At 40.9% G+C, this 27,176-nt stretch overlaps 1 protein-coding gene across 2 annotated transcripts in view; it reads left to right on the top strand.

The window, feature by feature from the left end:
• Positions 1 to 762: 762 nt before the first annotated feature.
• KLHL14 (kelch like family member 14) overlaps positions 763 to 27,176 on the top strand; it is a 101,512-nt gene continuing 75,098 nt past the window's right edge. Inside the window, exons 1-2 of one of the 2 annotated variants that reach the window (XM_034943935.3) lie at positions 763 to 1,214; positions 3,223 to 4,212. In XM_034943935.3, the coding sequence (XP_034799826.2) occupies positions 3,266 to 4,212 (947 nt within the window). In that variant the 5' untranslated portion in view covers positions 763 to 1,214; positions 3,223 to 3,265. Of the gene's footprint in view, positions 1,215 to 2,080; positions 4,213 to 27,176 lie in introns of those variants that run through there. The other variant, XM_055102588.2, reaches the window with a different exon arrangement.

Genomic DNA, 27,176 nt, shown 5'->3' with positions numbered 1-27,176 from the left:
TAACCAGACAAAATGATAGAGAAAATATGTTTTCAAATAAGATCATAAACCTTGAATAGTGCCTTATGGGAAGCAAATGTAAAGCAAAGGGCTGTCCTCTATTCTGTCTACCAGCTCTACTCCCCCCACCCCGGTGTGTATCCTCAGCCACTCACCTTTTAGGCAAGGGCTAGTGTCTTTCAGGACAGACCCAAACCCCAAATACCAAAACAGAATAAAGTAGTATCTTAGCATACTTTGAGATCAGACTGTTTCTGCATTTCACAGTGCTGGGAGTGGGGTGAGGTGTGGGGGGAAGGGAAAAGCAGCATACCAATGTAGTGAAATCTGGAAACAACAGCATATATACAGACACAAAAAAAAGTTTGCATATTGCACAGAGCACTTGAAGATCATAAATCTATGCATGAGAAAGATGTAGTGGAAATTTTGGGGGGGATTAGAGTTTATTTTTGTCATCTCTGTGAGACAGCTACTCATTCATCCAGATCACAGCTAAGAAAAAAGCTGGTCACAGAAATTAGCAGTTTCAGCTCAGCAGCGAAGTCGCCAGCCTGTGAAGGCAGAGAGAAATTGACTAATTAGCAATGCGCACTAAAACTTGACGGTTCTTTATAGAGAGAGAGAAGAGAGAGGGAGAGAGAGGGAGAGGGAGGGAGGGGGGGCTCGCTTTTTCCCCTTCTTTCTTCCAAAGATGTTTGAAATCGCAGTCATTTACGCTCGACAATTTTTACAATAGCCTTGAGCCATAATTTTGCGAGTCTCTCCAGCATCCATCCCCCTGTATGGTCTCTCTCTACTGGCCAAGCACGACCGTTTCTCTCCCCAACCGTGGATTTCCTATTACTCTCGTTACGACTCACTGAGCCCCAGGCCCAAGGATAATGATGTGTTGTTTCTTGGTAGCATAATTTGTCACACGTACATTTTTTCTTCTTCTTCTCTTGCAGAAAGCTCTGCTCCCTCTCTCTCTCCCTCTCTCTCTCCCTCTCTCTTTCTCTCTTTTCTCCCTCTCCTACATTTTCTTGCTGTTGCTAATTCATGGTGATCAAATGATGTACGACAAAATAAATTGTAAAGAGTGACTGCCTGGAGTTGGGAACCAGAAGGTGTTTTCCCCCTCCCAAGGAGACAGCAAACCTTTAAAAAGGAAGGACAATTGATTTTTGGGGGGAGCTTAAGTGAGCCTTGACTTTGCAGCTGGTTGAGAGCAGGTAAGTTTCTGGCCTTGTGTCTGCCTTGTGTGTATTTTGTTCTGTCTTTTGGATTGTTGGAGGGGGAAGGGCCGGGGAGGGAGTCTTTCAGAGGGGTTGGGGGGGGTATTTGTATGGCAAACGCTCATAAAGAAAAAACTCCTATTGCAAGAAATAAGCAGATGAGGAGGAAAGGCAAGGGAGAAGAACAAGAAGGAAGGGGAATAGGAAAAGATGGGGCGGGGGGAGACAACGAAGCGGAGAGAGCTAGAGAGAGGTATGACCGGGTCCTCTTAAAGGGAGAGAGACTCTGTAAGATGTTTCAGGCAAGCCAGAGCTTTGGGGGCGGGCGTGGGGGTGCTGCCGGCGGAGGGAGCGCAAGGGAGGGTAGGGTCCACCTGGAACGGGATGGTAAAGTGAGTCGAAAGGAGCCCAGTCCTGTACAAATAGGAAGCCGGCGATCCAGGACCGGCGCTAGGCAGGGCAGAGTGAGCCGCAGTGGAAGGGGCAGGTCCGGCGGGATCCCTCTGAGCCGGGCGGCGGCGGCGGCTCTCCCCGGCGGGCGGGCCGGCGCGCGGGCGGGATGCAAGCAGAGGGTCCCTTTCTGCTCAGCCCTGGAAGGTGCAATTACAGGTTAAGGACCTGGCGTATCGATTTCGCCTCGCCTCCCCCACCCTGCCCTCCTCTGCCTAGATGCGGGCGGCTCAGACTTTTTACAGAAGTAGTTCCAGGGCCGGGGAAGTGGGGGTGCCCGAGTCGGGGGCCGCTGGGGGCTCTACCGAGGGGGTCAGAAGGGAGCTGCAGGCGACGATGCTGGGTGGGGCGCAGAGACCCCGCACCCCACTGCTCCCCCGCCCCCCCCCCCCCGCTCGTTCGACAGCCCCCACCCCTCCCCCAACACCTGCCTTCTAACTTGAACTTCTCATAGTTACTGGAGTTAAAGCGACTGCGCCTGGTGCCCGGGAGGGGAAACCGTGCACACGAATCCCTCCCGGCCTCCAGGCCTCCCGGCTCCCTCTCCAAACGCGTCCTCGCAGCCCCACTTCCTCCCCCTGAGTCCTCGATGCCGCCCCGCGCTGGAAGGGGAGATAGATGCCTGAACTTCCGCGCTTTGAAATGAGCGAGACGGGGGAGAGGGGGCCACCGGGTGGGGGTGGCGGTGGTGGAAGGATTCTCCTGCCAGGTTTAAAGGCATCTCTGGAAAATTAGCCAAACTGAGTGGTGACGGGGAAGCCAACAGTTTGCGAAGCAGGGAAGCGGGCAGGGCCAGGGTGAGGGAAATGAGCTCGAATTGATAAGGACAGCTCCCGCCTCTGCCGAGTCCACTGAGCGGGTCCTCACCGCGCTCCGCTGCACTTTCCCGGGAGAAGAAAGGGCTTTATCTCCTCCCTCAGACTATTAGCCTAGGAGTTTCTCGGGGCAGCATGGATAATCGAAGGGGGTCCCAGCTTTTGGAGAGCTAAGATTCGCACACCCCGCACGCTTGTCCGGCCCCTGTTCCTACCCCCTCCCCCAAACTGGGCCAACTGCGAAAAGCAAAGCTTCGGACACAAGTTGACCTGGAACCTTCGCCGTCGGTCGCCTCTGAGCTTTCAGGGCACCCCCGGCTCCCCACTTCCCGGCCTTTCCCTTCATCTGGCCGGGCATGGACACGAGCCCACGAGGTGCCTCGGCCTCAGCCGCCACTTTGCCGTCGCTGCTGCCACTGCTGTTGCTGCCAACAGCCGAGCTGAGGTGGTTTTAGGAAAGTGAGGGACGAAGTGTGTGGGAGGTGGCGAGAGGAGCCGCAGGGCGCAGAACCGGCGCCGGGACCCCAGACTGGGCCCTTCTGGTGGCGCTCACGGATCCAGCGTCTTCGGACTTTCCTCCTAGGGTCGGGGTCCGGAGCGCGCCAGGAGGGAGTCAAGCTGAGCCTTGATTCTTGTTCTTCGCCCTCCCCTCCCCTCCACACCCTTCCCCACCCCGACCACACCCCACCCCCTCCACCACCCTGCTCCCCTCCCTCCCATCCCCCACCCCTGTCTGCCAGGTTGGAGGAGGGTTTAAAGCCAGGTGCACCGAGTCAGCTCGCCATGTCCAGATCCGGGGACAGGACCTCCACCTTCGACCCCAGCCACAGCGACAACCTGCTGCACGGCCTCAACCTGCTGTGGAGGAAGCAGCTGTTTTGCGACGTGACCCTGACGGCCCAGGGCCAGCAGTTCCATTGCCACAAGGCCGTGCTGGCCTCCTGCTCGCAGTACTTCCGATCGCTCTTCTCCAGCCACCCCCCTCTCGGGGGAGGGATCGGCGGCCAGGACGGCCTGGGGGCCCCCAAGGACCAGCAGCAGCCGCCGCAGCAGCAGCCGTCACAGCAGCAGCAGCCGCCGCCGCAGGAGGAGCCCGGGACTCCTTCTTCCTCCCCCGACGACAAGCTGCTGACCAGCCCCCGGGCCATCAACAACCTGGTGCTGCAGGGCTGCTCGTCCATCGGGCTGCGCCTGGTGCTCGAGTACCTCTACACGGCCAACGTGACTCTGTCCCTGGACACGGTGGAGGAGGTGCTGTCGGTCAGCAAGATCCTGCACATCCCCCAGGTCACCAAGCTCTGCGTGCAGTTCCTCAACGACCAGATCTCGGTGCAGAACTACAAGCAGGTGTGCAAGATCGCCGCGCTGCACGGCCTGGAGGAGACCAAGAAGCTGGCCAACAAGTACCTGGTGGAGGATGTGCTGCTGCTCAACTTCGAGGAGATGCGCGCCCTGCTGGACTCGCTGCCGCCCCCCGTGGAGTCGGAGCTGGCGCTCTTCCAGATGTCCGTGCTGTGGCTGGAGCACGACCGCGAGACCCGCATGCAGTATGCGCCTGACCTCATGAAGCGCCTCCGCTTCGCCCTCATCCCGGCCCCGGAGCTGGTGGAGCGGGTCCAGTCAGTGGATTTCATGCGAACCGACCCGGTCTGCCAGAAGCTGCTGCTGGACGCCATGAACTACCACCTGATGCCCTTCAGGCAGCACTGCAGGCAGAGCCTGGCCAGCAGGTAGGAGACAACAAAGAGGAGGGCGGGGGAGGGGGGGGTAGAGCCAAAGAGGCCGGAGGGAGGGGAGGGGGCAGGGAGGAGGGGAGAGATGGGTGGGCTGGGCGGGTGGCTCTGGCAGGATGAAAACAAACGCAAACAATTCAGAGTGTGTGGGGAAAGTTGATTTCAGAGTCCCTGAAAGGTCAATAGGGAACTGGCCTAACAGCATCCCTGAGCGCTCCAAAGCCGAGGTTCTAGATATCCCCAGAGCCGTAAACATGGGAATTGTGGACTCAGACTGAAATTGACAGGCAGGTGGGGCCAAAGGCCAGGACAGTTAGAAGTGTAGCTTTGGAAGTCTCTCTAAGCCAGCTCTCCCTACAAATCTTAAGATGGGCTTGCTCAAGAAAAAGGATCCTGTGGTGGGGAATGCCCACCCCACCCCTCCTCAGTTCTGCCTTGGGTGAGCAGAAGAGCCCAGGCGATGCTTGCAAAGGAAGGCTTTCATGGTCTTGCTGTCACACACTCAAGTTGTTTCTTCAACTTGGGATCTGCTCCCTGTCGATGTCAGAGCTCCAAAATGCTTTGTCTATTAGGGTCACTATTGGAAATGCTGGTATCATGTGCCCAGGCAAACTTTTCTATGTTGTGGAAAGCCTTTCCTTTTCACTTTTAAAGGAGAGTAAAGCAAGAGATTTCAGGGTGATGGGGTGAATCTTGCCTAGCAACTCCCATTTCTGAGAAGAGTGCAGTTGAAAATTGGGATGGAGGAGTGGAGAGGCTTCTAGCTCCAGTTGGTCTGTGTGCCTGCTCACCAGTGACAAAGAAGTTGGAGAGTTGTTGCTGCTTCTGTTGTTGCTAGTTAGAAATGTGGCTGTGTGTGTTGCAAGTAGGATTTCAGGGGAGAGAGAAATGATGCCTTTTAAAAATGCTGCTGAGATAAAAAGGCTGTAGGAATTGACAATCGTGTTTTATTGGCTCCAATTTTAAAACCATTTTTAATGAGCCCTAGCAAAGGGTTTCTTTCTCTTTTTAGAAAAGAGAAACAGTATCCTCTCAGTTTCTCATGATAAAACATCATGATTCCAGATGCCAGGCTACTCCAGCCTAACCACCAAAGTGTTACAAAGTGTAGCAAAGTACATGGTTTGAAAATCTAGCAGGGCATTTTCCCAGTCAGAATGATGTCTAAAGAATGGGGCCCACCTTGTGCAGCCTTATAGAATTAAATGGTGTGTGTGTGTGTGTGTGTGTGTGTGTGTGTGTGTGTGTGTGTGTGTTTCATTATGTTTCCACCAGACCTAGGTAACTAAAGTTTAAAGAAATGGAAGATATTCTCTACACTTTTTTAGGCAGCTCTAGTGTTAAGGAGAGGCCAACAGGAGGCATGAGAAATCTTGAACTTGTAACAAAACCCTGTAAGTTCATTTTTCTAACATCTGTGGGAGATGAGTTAATGAATCGTGTTGTCAAAAGATGATAATAGGACAATAGAAGAAACAAGAATCCAAATCCCCATGTGCTTTTAACAGTGAGCACAAGAGGCCAGTGAGGAAAAAAACATGAAACTTATTTTTATTTTACTGGAATTTTTCGTTTGTCTAAAGATCCAAATGGCAAACTCAGTGTGATGGGCGATGGGCCTTGGTGATTAATATTCTGTCATTTAAATTTTTATCACTTTTAAATGACCTACAAGTATACTTCATTTAGCATATATCATACATAGTCAATAATTCAGACAACACAGTTATAGTTCTGAACATACATTTACTCATACTTTTAAAAATATGTATAACACGGTATAAATTCAGAAACCCAGAGGAATAATAAAATTAAGATTTAACTTATTCTAAGAGTAATTTTGGCAGAGGAGCTTTATAAATTTGATCAGTAAATTTCTGAAGCCCTCAATGCACTTTTATCTAACAGGTATGTCCTAAGGTTCAGTGTTAGAAGAGTTGACTTTCAAAATGCAAAATCCATTTCCCACTTTAGTCAAGATTCAGCACACCAGCTAGTGCCTGCTGGCTCTGTCCTGGTGGATGGCTGAGATACCAGGCTGCCTGGCTCTGTGACGACACCTTCCAGCTTCACTGGGCCACATCATTTGAAGGATATGTAGTGGTGTCTGACCACTGAATGCTTACAAGTGTCATGGATGCTGCAAGAATCTGATACTTCTGCAGTAGGAAGAAAACTGTATTTTCTTTTAAAAGAGAAAGATATAGAAAAGCAAATAGTTCATGCGAACCTATCATTGACCTCAAAATAATATAATTTAGGTTTTATTCCTTTATTAGTAAAGGTAGCATTTTGAATTTTACAGACTAATTACATTATTTTAATTGTAATTCATAGGAAGAATGCCAAAATAACCATGAAGTTCCTAACTTTAAAGTAGACAGAAATGCTGTAAGTTGCAACCAACAATATTAAATCAGCCCATTTATTATAGCATCAGTGTAATATAAAAATGTTCCCTTAGCCTTATGTGTCATTTAACGGGGATAAATGTGTTAACCAATTGTTTTTGAGATTACATCACTTTCATTGAAGACAATTGAATAGAAGGACCTTGTATTTATTACTTTTTATCCACCTGTAGTTTTTAAACTCTAAATATAAAAGAGTTTCTTAAATTCAGAGAGGGAGATGAAAATGTAAAATTGACCAGTCTTTTGGAATAAGTACAAAGTATAAGCAAATAGAATAACTTCAAAAGAGAATTTACTTGTTTAAGAGTACATTATCTATAGAAAGTAGAGATATTAATATAATCATAATTTAAGCATTTTAAAGATTATTAATTTTGAGTTTTTATTAAGCCTAGAAAAGTAAAGGAACCCAAGTATGAAATCTTTATACAAATACTCAAATTAATATAAAATGTTCCCTCTTGTTGCTTGGTTTTTCTAAGTATACCAGTTGCACTTAAATTCATATTCCATTTTACCAAACTTAACATAAGGACAATAAGTAAAATAAGAAACTTGTCACTCTGTATTCAAATACACACATAAGTAATTTAAGATGACAGGATTGACAAAGGATATAAAGTTTCAGTTAGACGGGAAGAATAAGTTTTAGTGATCTATTGCACCAGCAACGTGACCACAGTTAGTAAAAAAGTATTACATATTTCAAAATTGCCAAAATAGTAGATTTGAAACATTCTCAACACAAAGAAATGATAAAGAGGTGAAGTGATGGATAGATTAAATCAGCTTGATTTAATCTTTCTACAAGTCAATATTAACATCATCTAAAGCATGAAAATTTAGTTTCATAAAGCGATATGATATGCAGTGTTTAGTATATGAAATGTAAATAACAGAAGACATAGTCTAAATTTAGCTTAAGTAACCCAAATAGTTTCTTTTTATTTACAGTTTGAAATTTTAATGTATAATTTAGCAATTATCCCAAATAAATCAAATTGGACTAGATATTAATTAACTGGATAAAATTAACTAACGTTTTACATTTTCATTGCACCTCACACAATATAACGAATAAATGCTTATTAAAAGTTGAATGAATTAAGATTATGAAAAAAGAAAGGCTCAATGTTGTACTTCATCAATACATTAATCTACATTACTATTGCACATAACAAAAGTTTACTGAACCTTCTCCAAGAAAACACCTGTAATAGAAATACATTCATGAAAGTAATCATATTTTTTAAACATTTAACAACTAGCTATTACGTCCCGTGTAGGGTTCCATATCGAAGTGTAGTTTTAAAGAAATTATATTTTATAAACAACAGGAGACTACCTAAGGTTTCATTTACTACAAAACATAGTCTATTTATAGATTTCTCATAAATTAATGTAAAAATCTACTTAAACATCAAGGGTACTAATTATCTATCTGCTAAAATGACTTGCAATAATTAAAATGCCATTACATTTCCTAATATACAGTTTTGATTCCTGGTTTTGGTGCTTAGAAAGTGTTTCATTAAATGTAGGACAATATTTTCTGTTGGTTCTCTTTCTAAGAACTGAACAATAACCTTAACAAAGCAAACTAAACTTGTATCCATGCATTCTCTAAATTGTTACTTCCCTTTATATCAATTTGATACCCTCAGATTAAAAATTGTTAGGTAGTTAAATTTTGTATCAGAAATTATTCAACCATTCAGAATACAATTTGTTTATTATCTGAAACAGGACCATTGATTACAAAATTACATCAACCGGTATGGGAGTCAAATAGTTACATCCTACAATCAGAAGGCAATTAAAAAGGATACTAATGCCTTGTATTGAAATAGAGGACTTACTGTTAAAAGTGGACATTTTCCAGTTTTAATTCATGCTTGTATTTTTACCATTTTTATGAACATGAGGTTCACTCATTACCTTAGCTAATTCTAAGCATCCCAATTTTCTTAACTTAAAAAACAGTAAAAAAATGTGTTACCTTATTTACAACTGCTACTGCGTAACAGGTGATGTTGACGCACTTCACATACATTACTTAATTGAATTCTCATAACAGCCCAAGGTATGGGTACTATCATTAGCCTCATATAGATAAAAAACTGATGCACAGAGAAGTTAAGCATTGCTCCATGATTGCACAGCTGAACCCAGGCAGTGTGGCAAGTCTGTGTTGTCATTCACAGTGTGCTGTTTTTTACTATCACTCCTCAAATGCTAGCCAGGCTGAAATCTAGTAATTGACTGAAGAGTTATATGTAGACTTAAGACTTTTCTTTTAAAAAGAAACTTGTGAGGGTTAAATAGTAATGTATCTGACTTAAAAAAAAAATTAGGAGAGTTGTTTTTCCAGGCCAGGGGTCAGCAATTTTTTTCTATAAAAAGCAACACAGTGTTTATTTTTGGCTTTGGGGTCACAAGGTCTCTGTTGCAACTACACTACTCTTCACCTGTAGTGCAAAAACGCAACTGACAGTACATAAATGAATGGGCATTGCCGTGTTACAGTAAAACTGCATTTGTGGGCACTGAAATTTCATGTAATTTTCACATCATGAAATATTATTCTTTTAATTTTTTCAACCACTTAAAAACATAAAAGACATTCTTAGTTTTCAGGCTATACAAAAATATAAAAATAGAACATGGACTGGATTTATACTGTGAGCCACGGTTTGCCAACCCATGTACTAGGCACTTGGGATATATCAGTGAAGAAAATGGACAAAAACAATTTGCCCTTATTCTAGTGGAAAAAATCCCTATTAGTCTTCATCCTTCCATTTGGAAAGAACTCAAGTCTAAATAATTCTACCGTGCTAAGTTAGAAGTTAATTTATCCAGAATATGACTTAAGGATTTGAATAGTGATCCTCGGAAGCTAAATAGTGATTAATTAAAACAATGGATGAGTTTCTCATTTTTTCAAGCATACTGGATATAAAACCTCCTAATGTAGAATGGTCATCATTATTCAGAAGAGGCTTAAATATTGTTTATATGATATTTTAATCATTTCGAATAGGAAATCAAAATAGGCGAGTATATTTAACACACTATTTTTCTGGGGTTAATGGGCACATATTCAGCAAACTAATCTAGGCAAACTAATCTAAACCAAATGAACATGTGAACAATTATTTTTCTAAGTGTCAATCTGTATCTCCAGCTGCTTTGATCAAAGGGCATGTGTTATCAGGATTCCTGACTTATGAGTGGATCAACTGGATTGAGTATAGATCCTGCCTGCCTTCTGCAAAGTGAATAACCTCTGGAGAAATACTTACCCCATTGTAGGTTTGTCTTATGTGTCTGTCTCAGATCCCAATAGACGGTGATTTCTCTGAATATGTGTAACCAAAGCACTTAACTCAGTGCCTGACCTTGATCCAAAAATGTGAGTTCGTTGTAAATTGCTATTGGTCTTAAATATAATTGAGATAGACACTTAAGGTTGGTGCAGTATAGTGTGAATCAAAAAAGCTAATGTGCAATAAAAATATAGGTAATTTTAAAGATGATTACACACACGCAAACATACACACAACCTGTTGTTGGCCAATAATAATAGTAGCTATCACTGACTCAGCAACTACCACAAGCTTGACTTATCACTTACAGTGTTTCTAATCTTTACAGCACCCTTTAAGCCTTTTTAAAGATGAGAAAACTGGGACTCAGAGAAGATAAGTAATTTACCCAATTATCTGAATAGTGTTGAGTCAGAGGTCCTTATCACCAGGGAAATAACCCTGCCATTATGAGTGTATATTGGAGATGTGGCATTTACAAAAGACAAACTCTTATCTACACCTTCCACTTCTGTTTTATCACACCACAAAAGTCATTAAAAGTTCCTGCCATCTAACTCTTCTTCAGGCCACTCAACCAATGAAGAACGAGGGGAAGACATTAGAAAGCCAGAATTCTATCCTTCTGGTCTACAGCACTTAATTATTAGTTCTGAATTAAGGGGCTAAATAATAAGTTGCTGAGATTTGGCACTATAATATTGACTTACTAAAAATAGAATGAGCCAATGAACTTTAAATAAAGAAAAGAAAGAAAAATAAGAACTTTCTGTTTAACTATGAAAAAAAAAAAAAAACCTTGAAGCTTGAATTTGAGCCAAAAGTTGGTTTCCCTGGATTTCTGTGCACTGAAGTACTAAAGGGGTGTCAGATTTGTTTTTGTGACAGTAAAACACTATTCATGTTGGTGATACTTTCAGGTGATTAAATAACCAGGTAGAAGTTGGAATTATAAAAATACCTGTATATTTTAATAACAAAATAAGACCTCTCTAACTGAAAATTTATTGTTTATATTTTGTTTCAAGAAAATCATTTTAATAATTGTTAGATCATAAATGTTTGTCTTCTCTCATTCATTTAGAATTCAGAAAACATGTTCATTTTCCATGTCCTTTCCATTGATTTCCAAGATAATTCACAATACAGGCATTACTAATGATGATTTCTTTAAATTAAAACAAAAAAACACTATTTTGATATGGGTAGGAGGATGACTTAACCAGAGAAAGGCTATCTGTTGTAATACAGATGACACAATGAGTGTGTTCATTTTACTGTAAATACCAGAGAGGTTTATCTCTTCACAAATAATATTAATGCAAATAGGATTAGAACTATTTGCAACACTAGAAGTAAAGCAGAAAGGTACTATGGAATGCCTACCATAAAAAGAGAAAATAAATTATAGGGTAATGAGAAAAAGAAGAAAAAACAAGAAGTAAGAAAAATGCGAGGAAATAAGGGGTATCAAACAAGTTATTAAGAATGTGAACTATCTGAAAAAGGAAGAAAAAGAAGATGGGCAAGAAATTTCTAAAGACTGGAAGTTAGGTGTTCAACATTTACAAATCAAGATAAGAACAAATCAAGAAACACTTAAATCATGGCATACCCAACCTTATATAATTTAGAGTTATAGACAGAGTTCCATTAAAAAGAAAAAAAAAGTCAGTCCTCAAAAGAAAGAAAATATTTTCACAAGAAAAAAATGTCAATCATGGTACCTTACCGCCTATAATACCATTCGGTTCAATACCTATGTATATGTAATCTGAGTTAATAAGATTTTTTTGTTGTTGTTGTTTTTAATCCATTGTTGTGCTAGGTAATGCAGTAGTTTCAGAAGTCTCGGAGTTCAAAGGGGACAACCCATTCTGTGAATATAAGGAGATAAACATATAACTGCATTCATTGCAAAATCATCTTAATTCCCATGTAATTTGACCTGGCAAAAGACCTGAGAAGCAAGGAGAACTTCAGGACCTCTGACAGCTTTCTAAATGCAGGCCCATGACTGTGTCACACTGATAGTGGAAACTTGGAGTGATGCATTGCAATTTACTACTAATCAGAAGTTGTGCTATGGAATAACCCCCACATTTGTATTGAACGTATATGGTACATCAAGCTCTGAGCTAAGTTCTGAGATACAGAGTTGAACAAGACAGCCACATTTCTGACTGCATGCAATTTACAGTGAAAAGAGAAAGAGTAAATAGTAACACAAAATAATCACACTGGCAATACATAACCTACAAGAGAAAAGTGTCATGGGCTGGGACACCCTATAACAGACAGCTGTAACCTTATCCGAGTGACTGGAGAAGACTTTCTCTGCAACAAAGGTATAAGATGAGCCTTGAAAGATGAGCCATTCTAAGTAATAGGCCTGGGGAGAAGGCAAAATATGCAATTGGAGAGGCAAAGCTGAGAGAAGACCACCTGCAAAACTCCTGGGCAGAAAAGAGCTTGGCACCTTCCAGGAACTAAAAAAAAAAAAAAAAAAAAAAAAAGGATGTGTGGCTACATTTGTGGCAAGAGGGGTTGTCCAAATCATACAGGAAGTTGTAGGCCCTGCTAAGGATTATTTACTACATAGATACATTTTAAAATGGAAAAATCAGCATGTTTTTCAGTTGAACTGAAAAAAGAAGTAATACTATTGTGGAAACACTGCTGCCTTTGAAATCATAAACCTAAATGAGTGGCCTGGCTCCACGTTAGCCGAGTCCTGCAGCAGTAAAATGGGTTAATAATTATAGTTCTAAATACTTACCAGCATTTGTAGAAAGATCAGCTGAGATTGTAGAAAAACTAAATATAAAATGCTGTTTTAAGTTTGTATATTATTAATTTTAAAAGACATATTTAGCAAAATTTACCTGAATGCACTTTTGCCTATCAAAAAATCACTAGGACATATTCATGATATCACTGATAGCACAGAAATAGTCAGAGACTATTAACACCAGAGGAATGAAGTTGGAGGGAACCAAAGGTGAAACCAAGGGCATCAGAAGGAAGTGGGAACATTAGAATTTTCGACAGCTCTCAGCAATTTATATTTCATTCTTCAAAAGGAAAATGATGGCCGGTTGAGTTATAAATGTCTTTCATTTTTTCCTTTCATAGAAGAGAGTTCCTCTTCTTTTTAATCTCATAAACTTAAGCTTAGAGGCTTTCTTTTCTGCTGCTCCCAAAGCCTTTCACATGCATATGTCTGGCTTCTTTGCTCCCAGAGCGCCTGTGAGGGGTTGGTAAATTGCACCTGCGAGGGGACTCTGAACTTCCTCAGAGCTCAGCTGGGCCACCGTATGGAGACTGGCTCACTGGAGGCTGCAGAGAAGTGAACTGAAGAATTACAGTCGGTTTCACTTCCCTGCCTTATGTGCCTTCAGGTGCCTCTGAAGACAGGCGAGGCCAGTGAAATGGAGAGGAGGAAGAAGAGAGAAAGCAGCAATATCTGAGAAAAGTCCTTGAAAATGTAGAGGCATTGTTGAAAAATATGGAAAGATGGATGTGCATGTTCGTGTGTGTGTGTGTGTGTGTGTGTATGTCTGTGTGTACACAGTCCAATCACATATTGTTGGGTGCTACCTTCAAATTTTCTATGGAGTGATTTCTGAGATGTGTTTTTTTATCAGATAAAGTCTATTTTGAATGTCAGGGTCAGGGTGGGATGGTCCACAATTCACAATCTGGTGCTGAGTGAGGAATTATTAGGCTGGAGGGTCAATTTGTCACCAGAAAGAAAATAGTCATATTTGTAAATACTTCTTAGAACAAAACAACAGAGGGCTGTCTGGCTCTGATTTTGAGCACCCCTCAAAACCAACCACATCAGAGCATCCTGTGCAAAGCGATGGGATTAAAAAAGGGAATGTAAACCTGTGAGTCAGAGAGGGAAACTTTGAAGGAAATACTTTAATGCTATCAGGTGTACACTAGGCCCTCACCACTTTCTATTTCATATGCATTAACAGGAGTTCACTGATACAGTGAGAGATCCCAGTCAGTATGGGTGTATTACAGAGGCAGAAGTGTGTGCCCAGTAGCACAGATGAATTTGGTGGATTGGTTACTATAGCAACTGTACCACCATTGTCAGTGGCAATTCCTGTAATCTCCCTCTCCTAAGGTTTCATAAGCATTCACTCCAAAATGACGAGAGAGAGAGAGAGAGAGAGAAAGAGAGAGACAAGGTTATAATGCAGATATCTTAAAACAGCTGTATTGTGTAGTAATTAAGACCTGAAAGTTAGACAAATGCTAGTTTAAATCTCACCTCTACCACTTACAAGCTGCTTCTCCTTGGGTAATTTACTTAACCAATTTTCAGATGCCTTACCTATAAAATGTACATCATAATACCCACTTCATTAGGGCAATTCTAAATGTTAAAATAATGTATGTACATCACTTAGTATAGTGCCTGGCTATACATATTCAATGATTGATAGCTTGGATTTTTATAGGAATAGTTTCATTTATATATATATTTGCCTTTCTGTTCACTTGTTAGGACTTCCACTTCCATACAAAATGTTTAGAGTTGGATTTCCACAACGTGAGTATTGACACTATTCGGATAATGATTATGCTTCTGCTGAAGCATTATCCATTTTAGCCATCATTTTAAGTTCATGTTCATTTTATCTACCTTTGAGTGATATATAGATCCCAAGCCAATCCTGGAATTTTATTCCATCCTTTTGATCTATTCATGCAATCAGAAAATTTAGAAAACCCATGGTAGATTCACATTGAGCAGCTTTATTGAGATGTAATTAATATACTATACAATTCACCCACTTAAAGAATATAATTCAATGGTTTTCGGTATATTCACAGAGTTGTGTGGCCATCACCACAATTTTAGAACATTTTAATCATTCCCTCCCCCAAAAACCCATATCTGTTAGCAATCACCAATCATTCCCTCACCACCACCATCATCCACCCCACTTTCAGCCCTAGGTAACCACTAATCTACTTTCTGTCACCAGAGATTTGCCTATTCTGGACATTTCACATAAATAGAATCATACAATATGTGGGTTTTTTTGAATGGCTTCTTTCATGTAGTGTATTTGCAAGGTTCATCTATGTTGTCACAGGTAATAGTAATTCATTTATTTTTATGGCTGAATAATATTCCATTGTACAGATAAACTACATTTTGTTGTTTATCCATGGACGTGTGGGTTGTTTCCACTCTTTGCTATTATGAATAATGCTGCCCTGAGCATTCCTATACAAGTTTTTTGTATGGACATATGTTTTCATTTCTCTTGGGTATGCATATACCTACGAGTGGGAATGCTGCCTCATATATTAATTCAGTTAACATTAAACAAATATTTAACCTTTTGAGGAACTGCCAGATGGCTTTTCAAAGCAGCTGCACCATTCTACATTCACACCAGCAGTTTATGACAGTTCCAATTGCTCCACATCTTCACCAATACTCATCTGTCTTTTTCATTATAACCATCTTAATAGACGTGAAGTAGTATCTCATGGTGGTTTGCATTCCCCTAATGGCTAATCATGTTGAGCATCTTTTCATGTGCTTATTGGCCACTTGCATATCTATTTTGAAAAATGTCTCTGGGCCTGGTGGTGCATGCTTATAGTTCCAGATACTCAGAGGCTGAGGCAGGAAAACTGCTTGAACCCAGGAGTTTGAGGCTGCAGTGAGCTATGATCGGTCCACTGCACTCCAGCCTGGGCAATAGAGCGAGGCACCATCTCTAAAAACAAACAAAAAAAACAACAAAAAGATACAAAAGAGAGAGAGAGAGAGATGTCTATTCAAATTATTTGGCCATTTTTTTTTAGTTGTGCTATGTGTCTGTTTATGATTAAGTTATAAATATCCTGTAAGCATCATAGGACTTCTTATGGTACCTAGATCACAGCTGGGGCCACCTTCTGCAGGAACAGGTTATACTATTTGCAAAAATGAAAAGAAAATGCATGCAGAAGTACAGTGCAAAATCCTCTAGATGCTTTTATATGACACTTATGACTATTATTAAAAATCTTGGTATTTGGTGTGGCAGAGAAAAATATCTGTGATTGATTTTGGTATTGTTTGTTTTCATGTGATCATTTTAGCTTTGTTGACTTGGGCATCATATTTCTTAAATGATATTCTGGACTTGGATAAGCAAATCTTTCATTTCAAGGAAAATATTTTCATTACTCGACTTATTTACTTAAATTTTCTTAAAGACACATAAGAAATATTTTTTTCAAGCAATGTTAATACAATAATTATTTTAGGAAATAAGGTGAAATTGTTTTGACTTCCAAGACATGACAACTGATAAGAAGCACTATAGAAGAAGAAGTACTGCATGTCAAAAGAAAACAAAACAAAAAACAGCAGCTCTCAGTTTAAAACGTTCCTTGTGGGGATCAGCAGGAAACAGCAAAGCATGGGATTTTCAGTCATGGCTGAGATTCAATGGAGGGCTTCACCACACATATCACCAAGTGGATTCTGACACGGAAAAGCTAAATTTGTCATGAGAATAACTTATCCAGTTTCATCTTTCCTTTGCTACAGTCTCCTGGCAGTTTTTCTTAAGGACAAAAACTGCTGCTACTGCTGCTCTTGAAGAGAAATTACTTTTACTACTCTTAGTAAGTTGGGTACTGTTACTTCATTGTCGCTTCTAGTGTGTGGATATGGAAGATTGGCCAACAAGTTGTTTCTTGGGCTTAATGTTTATGCTGCTGGGTAGAACAATTTCTATTTTGATTATGTATCTTCATGAACAATCAAATTCTTGCTTTCTCTGAAAAGATTTACATCTTTGATAGATAAGAAAGAAGACTGAGCCACTATGACAGCTCTGAGTGCAAGATGGTAGGGATTATAGTGTGGGTTTCTTTATATTTCAGGGAGACAAGGTATTATCAAAAGTATGTGATAATTTCACAGGTTTTAGAATGCATTTTCAACAAATCCCAAGAATGCAGAAAACCTCTAGAAATTAGTCACATGTTTTTGTCTTTAGAAGATATCTTCTTCCCTTGGCAGAAGTTCTAGTCATGTAGAGAAGGTATCTAATTCTAGACAGTCACTTCAGAACACCTAGAATCCTGACAAACTTCAATTGGCATTCTTGTATTCAAAACTGAAAAGAGAAAATAGACATGCAATGCAAAACTGAAATATTTAAACACCACCCTTGAGGCACTTAAATAAATTCAAGATTTGGGATTTTTCCAGGGTTAAGGAGCAGCAAATGAAACCAACAGCAAGTAGTCTAGGTAAAAATCTATCCCAGGAAAAGGGACACCTCTTGTGCAGGAAAGAGCCCCTCAAGCCTTCCATCAGTTTAATCAAACTGACAGTCCAACTTCCAGGAAACAGTCATTCTTTTAACCTATTAAGAGAAGGAATAATCTCACCTTAGAAAGGTTTTTTTTGAAAGTGTTTCACATTTGCATGTGTGTGTGTGTGTGTGTGTGTGTGTGTGTGTGTGAAGGAAACTCTAAACCCTAAAGTCTCCAAGTGGCTTAACAAAAATTTATTGTCTCCAATTTCTGGTGGTTGGAAGTTCAAGACCAAGGTGCCAGCAGGGTTGATTTCTGCGGAGCCTCTCTTCCTGGTTTGTAGACAGCTGCCTTCCTGCTGTATGCCCACATGGCCTTTTCTCTGTGCTTACATGCAGAGAAAGATCTGGTGTTTCTTCCTTTTCTTATAAGGACATCAGTCATATTGGATCAGGGCCTCACCCTTATGACCTCATTTAACCTTAATTACCTCCTTAAAAGCTCTATCTCCAAATATAGTCACTTTGGGAGTTAGGGCTTCAACACATGAATTTGGAGGGAACACAGTTTAGTCCATAACAAAGCCACGTTTAAGACACAAAATTAGAAAACAGGGAAATTAACTGAAATATTGCTTTTCAACTAGATCCATACAAGCAAAGTTATCTAGGCAGTTGAACAGTTATCCAAGTCAGCAGTGTATAAATAGCTCTTCCAGCAATGTAAAGCTAGTAGAGAAAAAAAAATTCAGATCCTTTTTCCTCAATTCCAGAAGATCTTGCCTAGACCAGTAGCTTTTTCAAGAATCAAACATAGAGCTTTTTAACAAAATATATCTTCCCTAGCTCCACCCCAGAGATTCTAAATAAATTGATCTGAAAGGAGGTCCCAAGAACCTGCATGTTTAGCAAGCATCATAGGTAGTTCTGCTACCAGTAGATTTTGGACCACATTTTGAAAATCATGGAACTAAACAAATAATTGCTTCTGTTTTTTGAATTTGCTACATGTCTATAAAATATAGGAGAAAATACTGATAGTGATTTCTTAAAAGATGGGGAAAAATTTTTGCAAAATTAAAAGAAATTTCATTAATTGATATGAGAAAAAGGGAAATGAATCATAGGGAAAGTTGCTGGAATTACCAAATTCTAGGGGATTTATTTCCTAGAGATGAAACTCGGGTCCCTAGCGCACTACAGAATTTGCACTAGAGAATAATTCAAGCCACACAGTATAGCATCCACAATTCAGCTTCAGAGAATATGGTAAACTTTTCAGAATAATTTGTTGCTGCATGTCAAAGATCTGATAATGAAAAGAATATTGCTCCAGATTAGCTGATTGGGTGGGTCTTAGAGGCTTCTGTGAATGCCCTTTCCAGTGGGGGATGACCTTGGAGGGCTTCCTAGACACCACGGAGCCCTCCACCTAGGGTTCATTGTGGCACCATGGTCCCTCAATGGTTGGTGATACAGCAAAGAACAGAAAGAACTGGCTCCCTACAAGGAGGGAGAGGAAAAGCAGAGGAAGATAAGAGATTCCATTTCACCCACAGCAGCAGGGTGTCCCTAAGCAGGATTCCACAAGCCACACCTCATTGTCTCCTCAGCACACACACCCACCAGGGCCTGCCTCCTTCCCTTGCTGCAGATCTACGCAAAAATAAGGATGACCTTCTTCTTTTATCTTTGCCCCAGGATGATTTCATAGCATTTTTCTTACCCTAAAAATAAGCGTTGAGTCCTTTTAGGAGGAATCCACTGAAACTCCCTTCTTGAAAATGGACACTTATTTGTTGCCATGAATATTCCGGGAGAAGCCTGGAGAAATCTATCCTGTCACTAACTTTTCTCACTATCTCCCTGCATGGCCACTCCTGCAGTGACTCTCCAACTGGAAACAGCCTGGTTGGCAGGAGGCTGGCTCCAGTTCCTCCGAAAGAGCCTCACAGTTTCCCCACAAGGAACCTCTCCCTGGAGTTAGAGTAATGAATGAAATTGGACTTTAGATCAGGAGGCTGTTGTCCCTCTCAGCATCATCTTGAATGGCTGAACTCCTTTCTTCAGAATGTCAGGTTGCTGTCAAAATATTCATTTTTACCATTATGTCTCACTCTCTCAGAGATATAATTTTAGTGGAAAGATGTTGCATCCTTCTGAACTTGAATTTTCATTATTATTTTGCGACCTTGGTGTCTTTCTGCACTTTTTCTTCTGCAGCAGGTGCCAAAGTTTCCTTAGGTCAAAAAGTCACTCTTATCTCTTCCAAAAGCCAGCCAGATGGGAGGGAGAAAGAAAAAGACAGGACGAAGTCTCAGTAATGAGATTGGCTCTCAGGAGGCAGCATAGTCTAATAATTGGGCTTTATTAGGAGTTTAAATGCAGGCATTACTTACGAGTCCATCACTAGCCTGAGAGTGATGCTTTATCTCCTTTCGTCACTAGGCTATACAGAGCTTGAATGGCTCCACTGTGGCAGGCTGCACAGAACCACATCTCTCTTGAACAAAGAGAAGAGCTTTCTCCTGTCACACACATGTTGGTTGTCCCCACCAGCTTGCTCAGTAGCAAGCATCTGTGCTAGAGAGCAGCAGGACCCTGCATCCCACTTGCAGGCAGGAGGATTAGTCTGAGAGCTAATGCTTGCCACGCAACTTCCTCACAGGGATGTGGGGAGGATTAATGAGATGCTATTTCCATTGGAATTTATGCTCTTCAGAAGAAAGGTGCTAAGTAGGAGGTATTAGAATTAGGGATTATATAGGTAATCAAGCAAAGAAGATATTCAACTGCTCCTAGTTACCAAAGGAAGCTTTAATCTGGGAGGTGGAGAAGGAGGGGGAAATGCAGTGAGTATAAACTTGGCTGGAAGCCATTGTCCCTCATGAAGCAAAGGGCCAAGGATGAAGTGTCAAGTGCTATGTATAATATAAAGATAAACTCGTCCTGATCCTTGGGGCTTATGAGCTAAGCCTTGGGTGGTGGGGGTGGGCTACATTTCATGGATTCAGATAAAGGTCTTAAGACTTTTTTGTTATATCTCCCTCTGCCATCACCAGCCAGTCTGCAAGTTTGGTGCCTAGAGGAATGTGGCAAAAGCATAAGCCAACTACCGTAACTGCATGCTAGAGGACACAGTAACATTCTGGAAGAATTGTGGAGGACCCATGTGAGCCACAGGGGCGGGATGAGAAGTGAAGGGGTGGGAAGATGGCTAATCAAAATTGCAATGTGTAAAGCAACAGCCAACAAAGTTGTTGATCTTCACATGGTCACACAGACAGGAAGTGGCAGAGTTGGAATGTAACAGGTTTTCAGAGCTTCAGATATTAAAGTCCTGATTTCTTCCATTTCTTATAGTGCGTCCCCAAGTAGGATTTATCTGCCACTGGTAGAATGTGAGACAATTTCAGATGGTACACAAGAAATCATTTTAACATTTATAATAAGTTAGGTATTGTTATATTTTAACGTGTGTTAGAGATAAAATAATTAACCCATGAAGCCCATGATTTAGTAAATATAATTGCTTAGAACCATGGTTCTCAATACCCGTTGCATCTTATTAATAGAATCACTGAGAAAGCTTAAAAGACACACACACACACACACACACACACACACACACACACACACACACAAATATGATGCTGGGTCCCATCCCAGATCATTGAATCAGAATCCCTGAGAAGTTCTGATAGCTTATAAAAGTTCCCACATTGGGAACCACTACAATAGCCTGGGATTTTTAAGGAAGCATTTTTTTTAAGTGAGCAGTTTTAAATAAAATATTTAGTGAATAATTTCAAAGCATGTGGCTATGGCAAAAATAATGAAAGTCTTCTGTTGTACTGATAACTGAAGTTTGGTAAACATTGTACTTTATCATGGTAGGCTCCTATTCTATAAGACAACACTAGACCTAAAGAACAAAGATAAGCAGAGACATCCAAAGAAAAATGATGAACGTGATAACGTAACAAGAGAAAGACGACTCATTATTTGGACATGCTCAGACAGGGATAAAAGGTGGAGGGTCTAGGGCAGTACACAGTAAAAATAGCAGCTTAGATTTGGGAGTTGGTTGATATGAATGTCCTTTTCCCAATATATGGCTCTCTGAGTCTTCCACCCTGTGGTTCAGAAATACGCTTTTTCCTTTTTCCCCATTGCCTTTTGACACCTCCACACCCCACTGACTGAACCTTGAAACAAGTAAGGAAAAAAAAAAGAATATAAAGAATCTATAACATCCTCCTAGATAGTGGGATTTTGTAATCCCACTGATCCTTGGGGCTTATGGGGCTTTTAGTCTGCCCACCTATTCCTTCTTCGTTGTTGGTGTTTGTTTGTTTGTTTTGTTTTGTTTTGTTTTTTTGAGATGGAGTCTCACTCTGTTGCCCAGACTGGAGTGCAGTGACATGTCCTCAGCTCACAGCAACCTCCACCTCCCAAGTTCAAGTGATTCTCCCGCCTCAGCCTCCTGAGTAGCTGGGATTACAGGCACACGCCACAACCCCCAGCTAATTTTTGTATTTTTAGTAGAGACGGGGTTTCACCATGTTGGCCAGGCTGATCTCAAGCTGCTGACCTCAAGTGATCTGCCCACCTTGGCCTTCCAAAGTGCTGGGATTACAGGCATGAGACACTACGTTGGACTCTATTCCTTCTTTTATTCGTCATATCTTCATTTATACAACAAACATTTATTGAGCACCTACTATGTAGTAAGTTCTTCTTGCTTTTAAGTATAGTCAGAAGTTTTTTTCAGTGAGCATGTATTATCTTTATGATATAATCAAACAAATCTTAAAGTTACTTCCATCTTAGGAAAACTAAATAATAGGCACGTGACTGAGCGTTCTCCAGTCACCACATAGCCAGACTCTGTGTGTGAGGAAAAGGGGGAGCCCAAAGTCAGACTCTGGGAAGTAACGCATTTTCAGCCACACCTTAGAGCCACAGAAGAGTTGTGTGAGAAAACCCTGGAGATGTTTCTTGTGTGAAATGGAGGAAAATAAAACACAACCTGCACACTGGAAAAGCTGCCTAAGCCCCTTTTCCTCTAGTCTTTCATCTGTTAAATGGGGATAATGATACTTTGTGTTTATCTACCTCCGAGAGGCATTATCAGGTCTATTTAAAGGCTCTTCGATGAAAGCTGCTGTGTAATTACCAAGAATAGCTATGATAAAGAAACCTAAATACAACAGCAAATCAGCTGGAACAAACTCTCAAAGGAGTTTACTTCGCTGGAAAATTTTAAGAGAAGGGTAGCAGCTCTCCTTGGGGCAGTTTTGGGTACTATTCTGGCTGGAAGTTTAGGGAAGGCTAGCTGCCTTTCAAAGCCTCCTTCTGGCCAGGCCAATTACTTGGAGTAGAGGGACCTACCTCTGTTTACTTCCTCCCCACGATCTGAGCAGCTTCCATCTGAAATTCCCCTTTCACATTTTTCCAGATCTGGACTCACAAGCTCTTTTAGCCCCCAAATGAAATTCCAGGAAGACATTTACTAATAGGAGAAAAAAAGAGAGAAAGGAAAGAGAGGTTATAATAAGATAGGTAATTGGGAATTCAATGGTTTTTAAGAAAAGGACTGATGTAATTGGTTATTAATGTTTGGCTTTGCTAAAATTCATTTGACAAAATATGTAGTGTTGATGGGGATGGGGGTCAGAAAACAGGGCTAACACTTTACAACAGCACAAGGGAGAACCAACCCAGCTGAATCCAGCTGATGGCAGCTCAGCTGGAATGAAGAGGAAGATTTAAGAAATATTACAGCTCTAGAAACTATAGAATATAGCAAGAAAATGGAAGAGTCAAGGATACCATGAAATTCGGTGACTTGAATATCGTAAGATTTGATGACTACCCTAACAGAGGCAGCTGGCAGCGAAGAGAGTAAGTAGATTATATTTTATGAATGAGATCTGAGTCAATACCATTGTAGGAAGTCCAGTGATTTTATATTTTTGTTAAACTTGCTTATGCAATCAAAGTTCTGGCTATTTATATACAGTATAACATATGGTATCTGCAAGGCTTCTAAGCAATAAAAACTCCAAAATTCCAAAGATGAATTTTCAAATGAGTACTTTGTAAAGTTAATAATTACACATAATAATAATAGCTATCATTTATCAATTTTGAACTATATAAATATTTTATTCCTATGTAACCCAGATTTCAGCTGGAGGCATAACAGATCTGGTAAAGAAATTGCTATGAACCCCTATAATCCTCTGGCCTGTGGAAAACCAAAACTATTTTGCTATGGTCTAAATGTTTGGGTCCACCCCTTAAAAATTCATACCTTGAAACCCTAATCACCAGTAAGATAGTATTTGGATATGGGACCTTTGGGAGGTAATTAGGTCATGATAGTGGAACCCTCATGATGGAATTAGTGGCTTTATAAGAAGAGAGAGGAGAGCACACACGTGTGCTCTCCTCTCTCTCTCTCTCATTGCCCCCCTCACCATATGAGAACAGAAATGGGAAGTGGGCCCTCACTAGGAACAGAATCTACCAGCACTCTGATCTTGCACTTTTCACCCTCCAAAACTATGAGAAATAATTTTCTGTTGTTCAAGCCACGCAGTCTATGGTATTTTTGTTATCGCAGCCTGAACTGACTCACACACCCATCCTCATGTCTGTGAGTCCCTGGAGCTTGTGTTTTCCTGGCCTTTTCTACCTCCCAAATCACTCCCATACATTGCTGCTGTACCACCAGATGTGAAAATGCCCATTTACTGCTTTTATGCAATACTAAGCTATCATAAGTTTAGTAAAGTCCACTGAAATTGGGAGGACATGGGAAAGAGTCAAAACTTCTTTCCATTTTCCACAGCCCCTTCCTCCTGGATTATGTTGAAAGTATCAATATTTTCCCCCTTCAGTATGCAGAGACATTCATCTTTCAAGGTGTCAGCAGCACAAAGGGCCTTTCATTTGCTGGAGGGACTGGCTCTACAGAGTGGCTTTGGTTACAAGTAGAAGGCATTTATTTTGCTATTACACCTAAATGACTTTATTTAACCCTTACAACATTCTTGTAAGAGGATACCATTATTCCCACTTTACAGATGAAGCAACTGAGGCTTAGAGTCAGCCCAAGGAGTTAAACATAAGAAAAGGCAGAGTATTTAAATCCAGGTCTGATGACTCTTAACTTGTAATTAACCTGGCTTCTGAAAGATGGGATAATGATTATCTACTCTGGATCGCTTTGCTACTTCAAAACTGCTTGTTGTTATTGTCGTTGTTTTCAATCAAATCTCCATGTTTCAAAAAATGGTCATACACTCCCAAAGACCCTATGTAGAGAATTAAAGTAAAAATCCCAATGATTTAGTATCATTTCAGGAAGAATGAGTTAGCATAATTAAAATATCAAAACAATTGAAGTACAACTCTTTATTATCTTTAAGTAATAAAACTTGGATGAGGGCATAGGCCACCTGCTTGTCAAACCTGCAAATTACATAAAGGAACAGATAATACTGATGATAATGAGGATGAGGAGGATAATGATGATGTCAATAACTATGAAGTTGTTGATGATGGTGGTGGTAATGATAATTAGCATTTATTTAGCACTGTTTTAAATGCTTTACATATATTATGCCTTTTAATTCTGAAAATTAAAGATGCCTGCGCCTTAGGTCTTGTTAGTGTTATCCCTATTTTATAAATAAGGTTAAAGAGAGGCAAAGAGGCCAGGCCCAGTGGCTCACGCCTGTAATCCTAACACTTTGGGAGGCCGAGGTCGGGGGATCACTTGAGGTCAGGAGGTAGAGACCAGCGTGGTCAACATGGTGAAACCCTGTCTCTACTAAAAAAAAAAAAAAAAAGCCTGGTGCGGTGGCTCACGCCTGTAATCCCAGCACTTTGGGAGGCTGAGGCGGGTGGATCACCAGGCCAGGAGATGGAGACGGTGAAACCCAGTCTCTACTAAATATACAAAAAATTAGCCAGGCGTGATGGCGGGCGCCTGTAGTCCCAGCTACTCGGGAGGCTGAGGCAGGAGAATGGCGTGAACCCGGGAGGCGGAGCTTGCAGTGAGCAGAGATGGCGCCACTGCACTCCAGCCTGGGTGACAGAGCGAGACTCCATCTCAAAAAAAAAAAAAATTAAAAAATACAAAATACAAAATACAAAAATTAGCCGGAAATTGCTTGAACCCGGGAGGCAGAGGTTGCAATGAGCCGAGATCACGCCACTGCACTCCAGAAGCCTGGGCAACTGAGCAAGACTCCATCTCAAAAAAATAAAATAAATAAAAATAAGAGTGACAAAAAGGCCAGCCTACGTTCACTTAGAACAGCTGAAACCAGGCATCTCACCTTAGCTAAGAGGTCTACACCCTTAACAACTAGGCTACTCTGCCTCAAAGATTGTGATGGCTTCCATAGATGTCCCCACTAGGGTGGAATTAAGTACCGCAATGAACAGGGAATTTACTCCTCTTGTTCCCATTATTATCTCCAATCCTTAGAACACCACCTGGAACATAGTAGGAACTCAGTTAACAATTGCTAACTGTAAACGAATTGAAGCAAAGTGTCTAAATCAGTAGAGGACAAAAAATGTTAAAAAATAGGCACGCATAGCTGTTTAAAATATTTTAATTAGAAGAAATATAGGATAGGAAAAACTTGGCTTGAAAACACTTGCTTTTTTAAAAAAAAGATTGATATTGATAATCAGTAGAAGCTGAACAGGGACCCAGCACTGCACTGTGACTGCTAAAACACTACTGTGATTTTAGAAAGCCTTCAAAGAAAACTAGTATTTCAGTTTTCTTTGGTCCATGGCCTGTTAGGAACTGGGCCGTACAGCAGGAGGTGAGTGCTGGGCAAGCGAGTGAAGCTTCGTTTGTATTTACAGCTGCTCTCTATCACTTGCATTACCACCTGAGCTCTGCCTCCTGTCAGATTAGTGGCAGTATCAGATTCTCATATGAGCGCAAACCCTACGTGAATTGCACATGTGAGGGAAGTAGCTTGTGTGCTCCTTATGAGAATCTAATACCTGATGATGTGTCACTGTCTCCCATCACCCCCAGATGGGACTGTCTAGTTGCAGGAAAACAAGCTCAGGGCTCCCACTGATTCTACATTATGGTGAGTTGTATAATTGTTTTATTATATATTACAATGTAATAATAGAAATATAATAATAGAAATAAAGTGCACAATAAATGTACTGCATTTGAATCATCCTGAAACCATCCCTCTGGTCCATGGAAAAACTGTCTTCCATGAAACCGGACCCTGGTACCAAAAAGGTTGAGGACCACTGCTCTAGAAAACCTAGGTAGGTTTTTCAGCTCAGCTTAAGAGGAAAAGATATATCTAACACAACTGTACAACAACTTTTAACAACAGAGTGTATCTGAAAACCTAAGATTCATTTCAAATTTCCAAATAGATAATAATAATTACTTGTTTAAAAAACTATCAGAAGGATTTCTATATTATGTAGGGGACTAGACCAAGTCAGTGGCCTCAAGTCTGGCTGTGTATTAGCATCAACTGGAAGGCTGTGAAACAGCATTGATTTTTTAAGACTCATCCTATTGAATCATAATCTCTGAGAGTCAAGAACTGAAAATCTATACTAAGAATCCAAAATTTCTAATGCCTTCAGTTGATCCTGGTAACTTGCTAGGGCCTGGGAATTACTGAACTAGATTACCTCAAAGTTTTCTTCTAACTCTATGAGTTAATGATTCTTAGAACATTGCAGAATATCTTCTTTCATAAATGAGAATTATTTGTTATCTGTAAAATGAATTTTGCCTAAATGTGCATTGGTGATTATAAAGTGCCAGCATATCAGCTGATTTCTAAATAGGTTAAAAGTTTTTTTGCAATCTAGTTCATGAAAACTTTTCTCATGTGTCATGGAAAGGA

The sequence above is a fragment of the Pan paniscus genome, chromosome 17 (genome assembly GCF_029289425.2).
Source record: "Pan paniscus chromosome 17, NHGRI_mPanPan1-v2.0_pri, whole genome shotgun sequence".
Taxonomy (NCBI): Eukaryota; Metazoa; Chordata; class Mammalia; order Primates; family Hominidae; genus Pan; species Pan paniscus.
The sequence above is the reverse complement of the archived record's forward strand: the minus strand, read 5'-3'. Positions and strand labels throughout refer to the sequence as shown.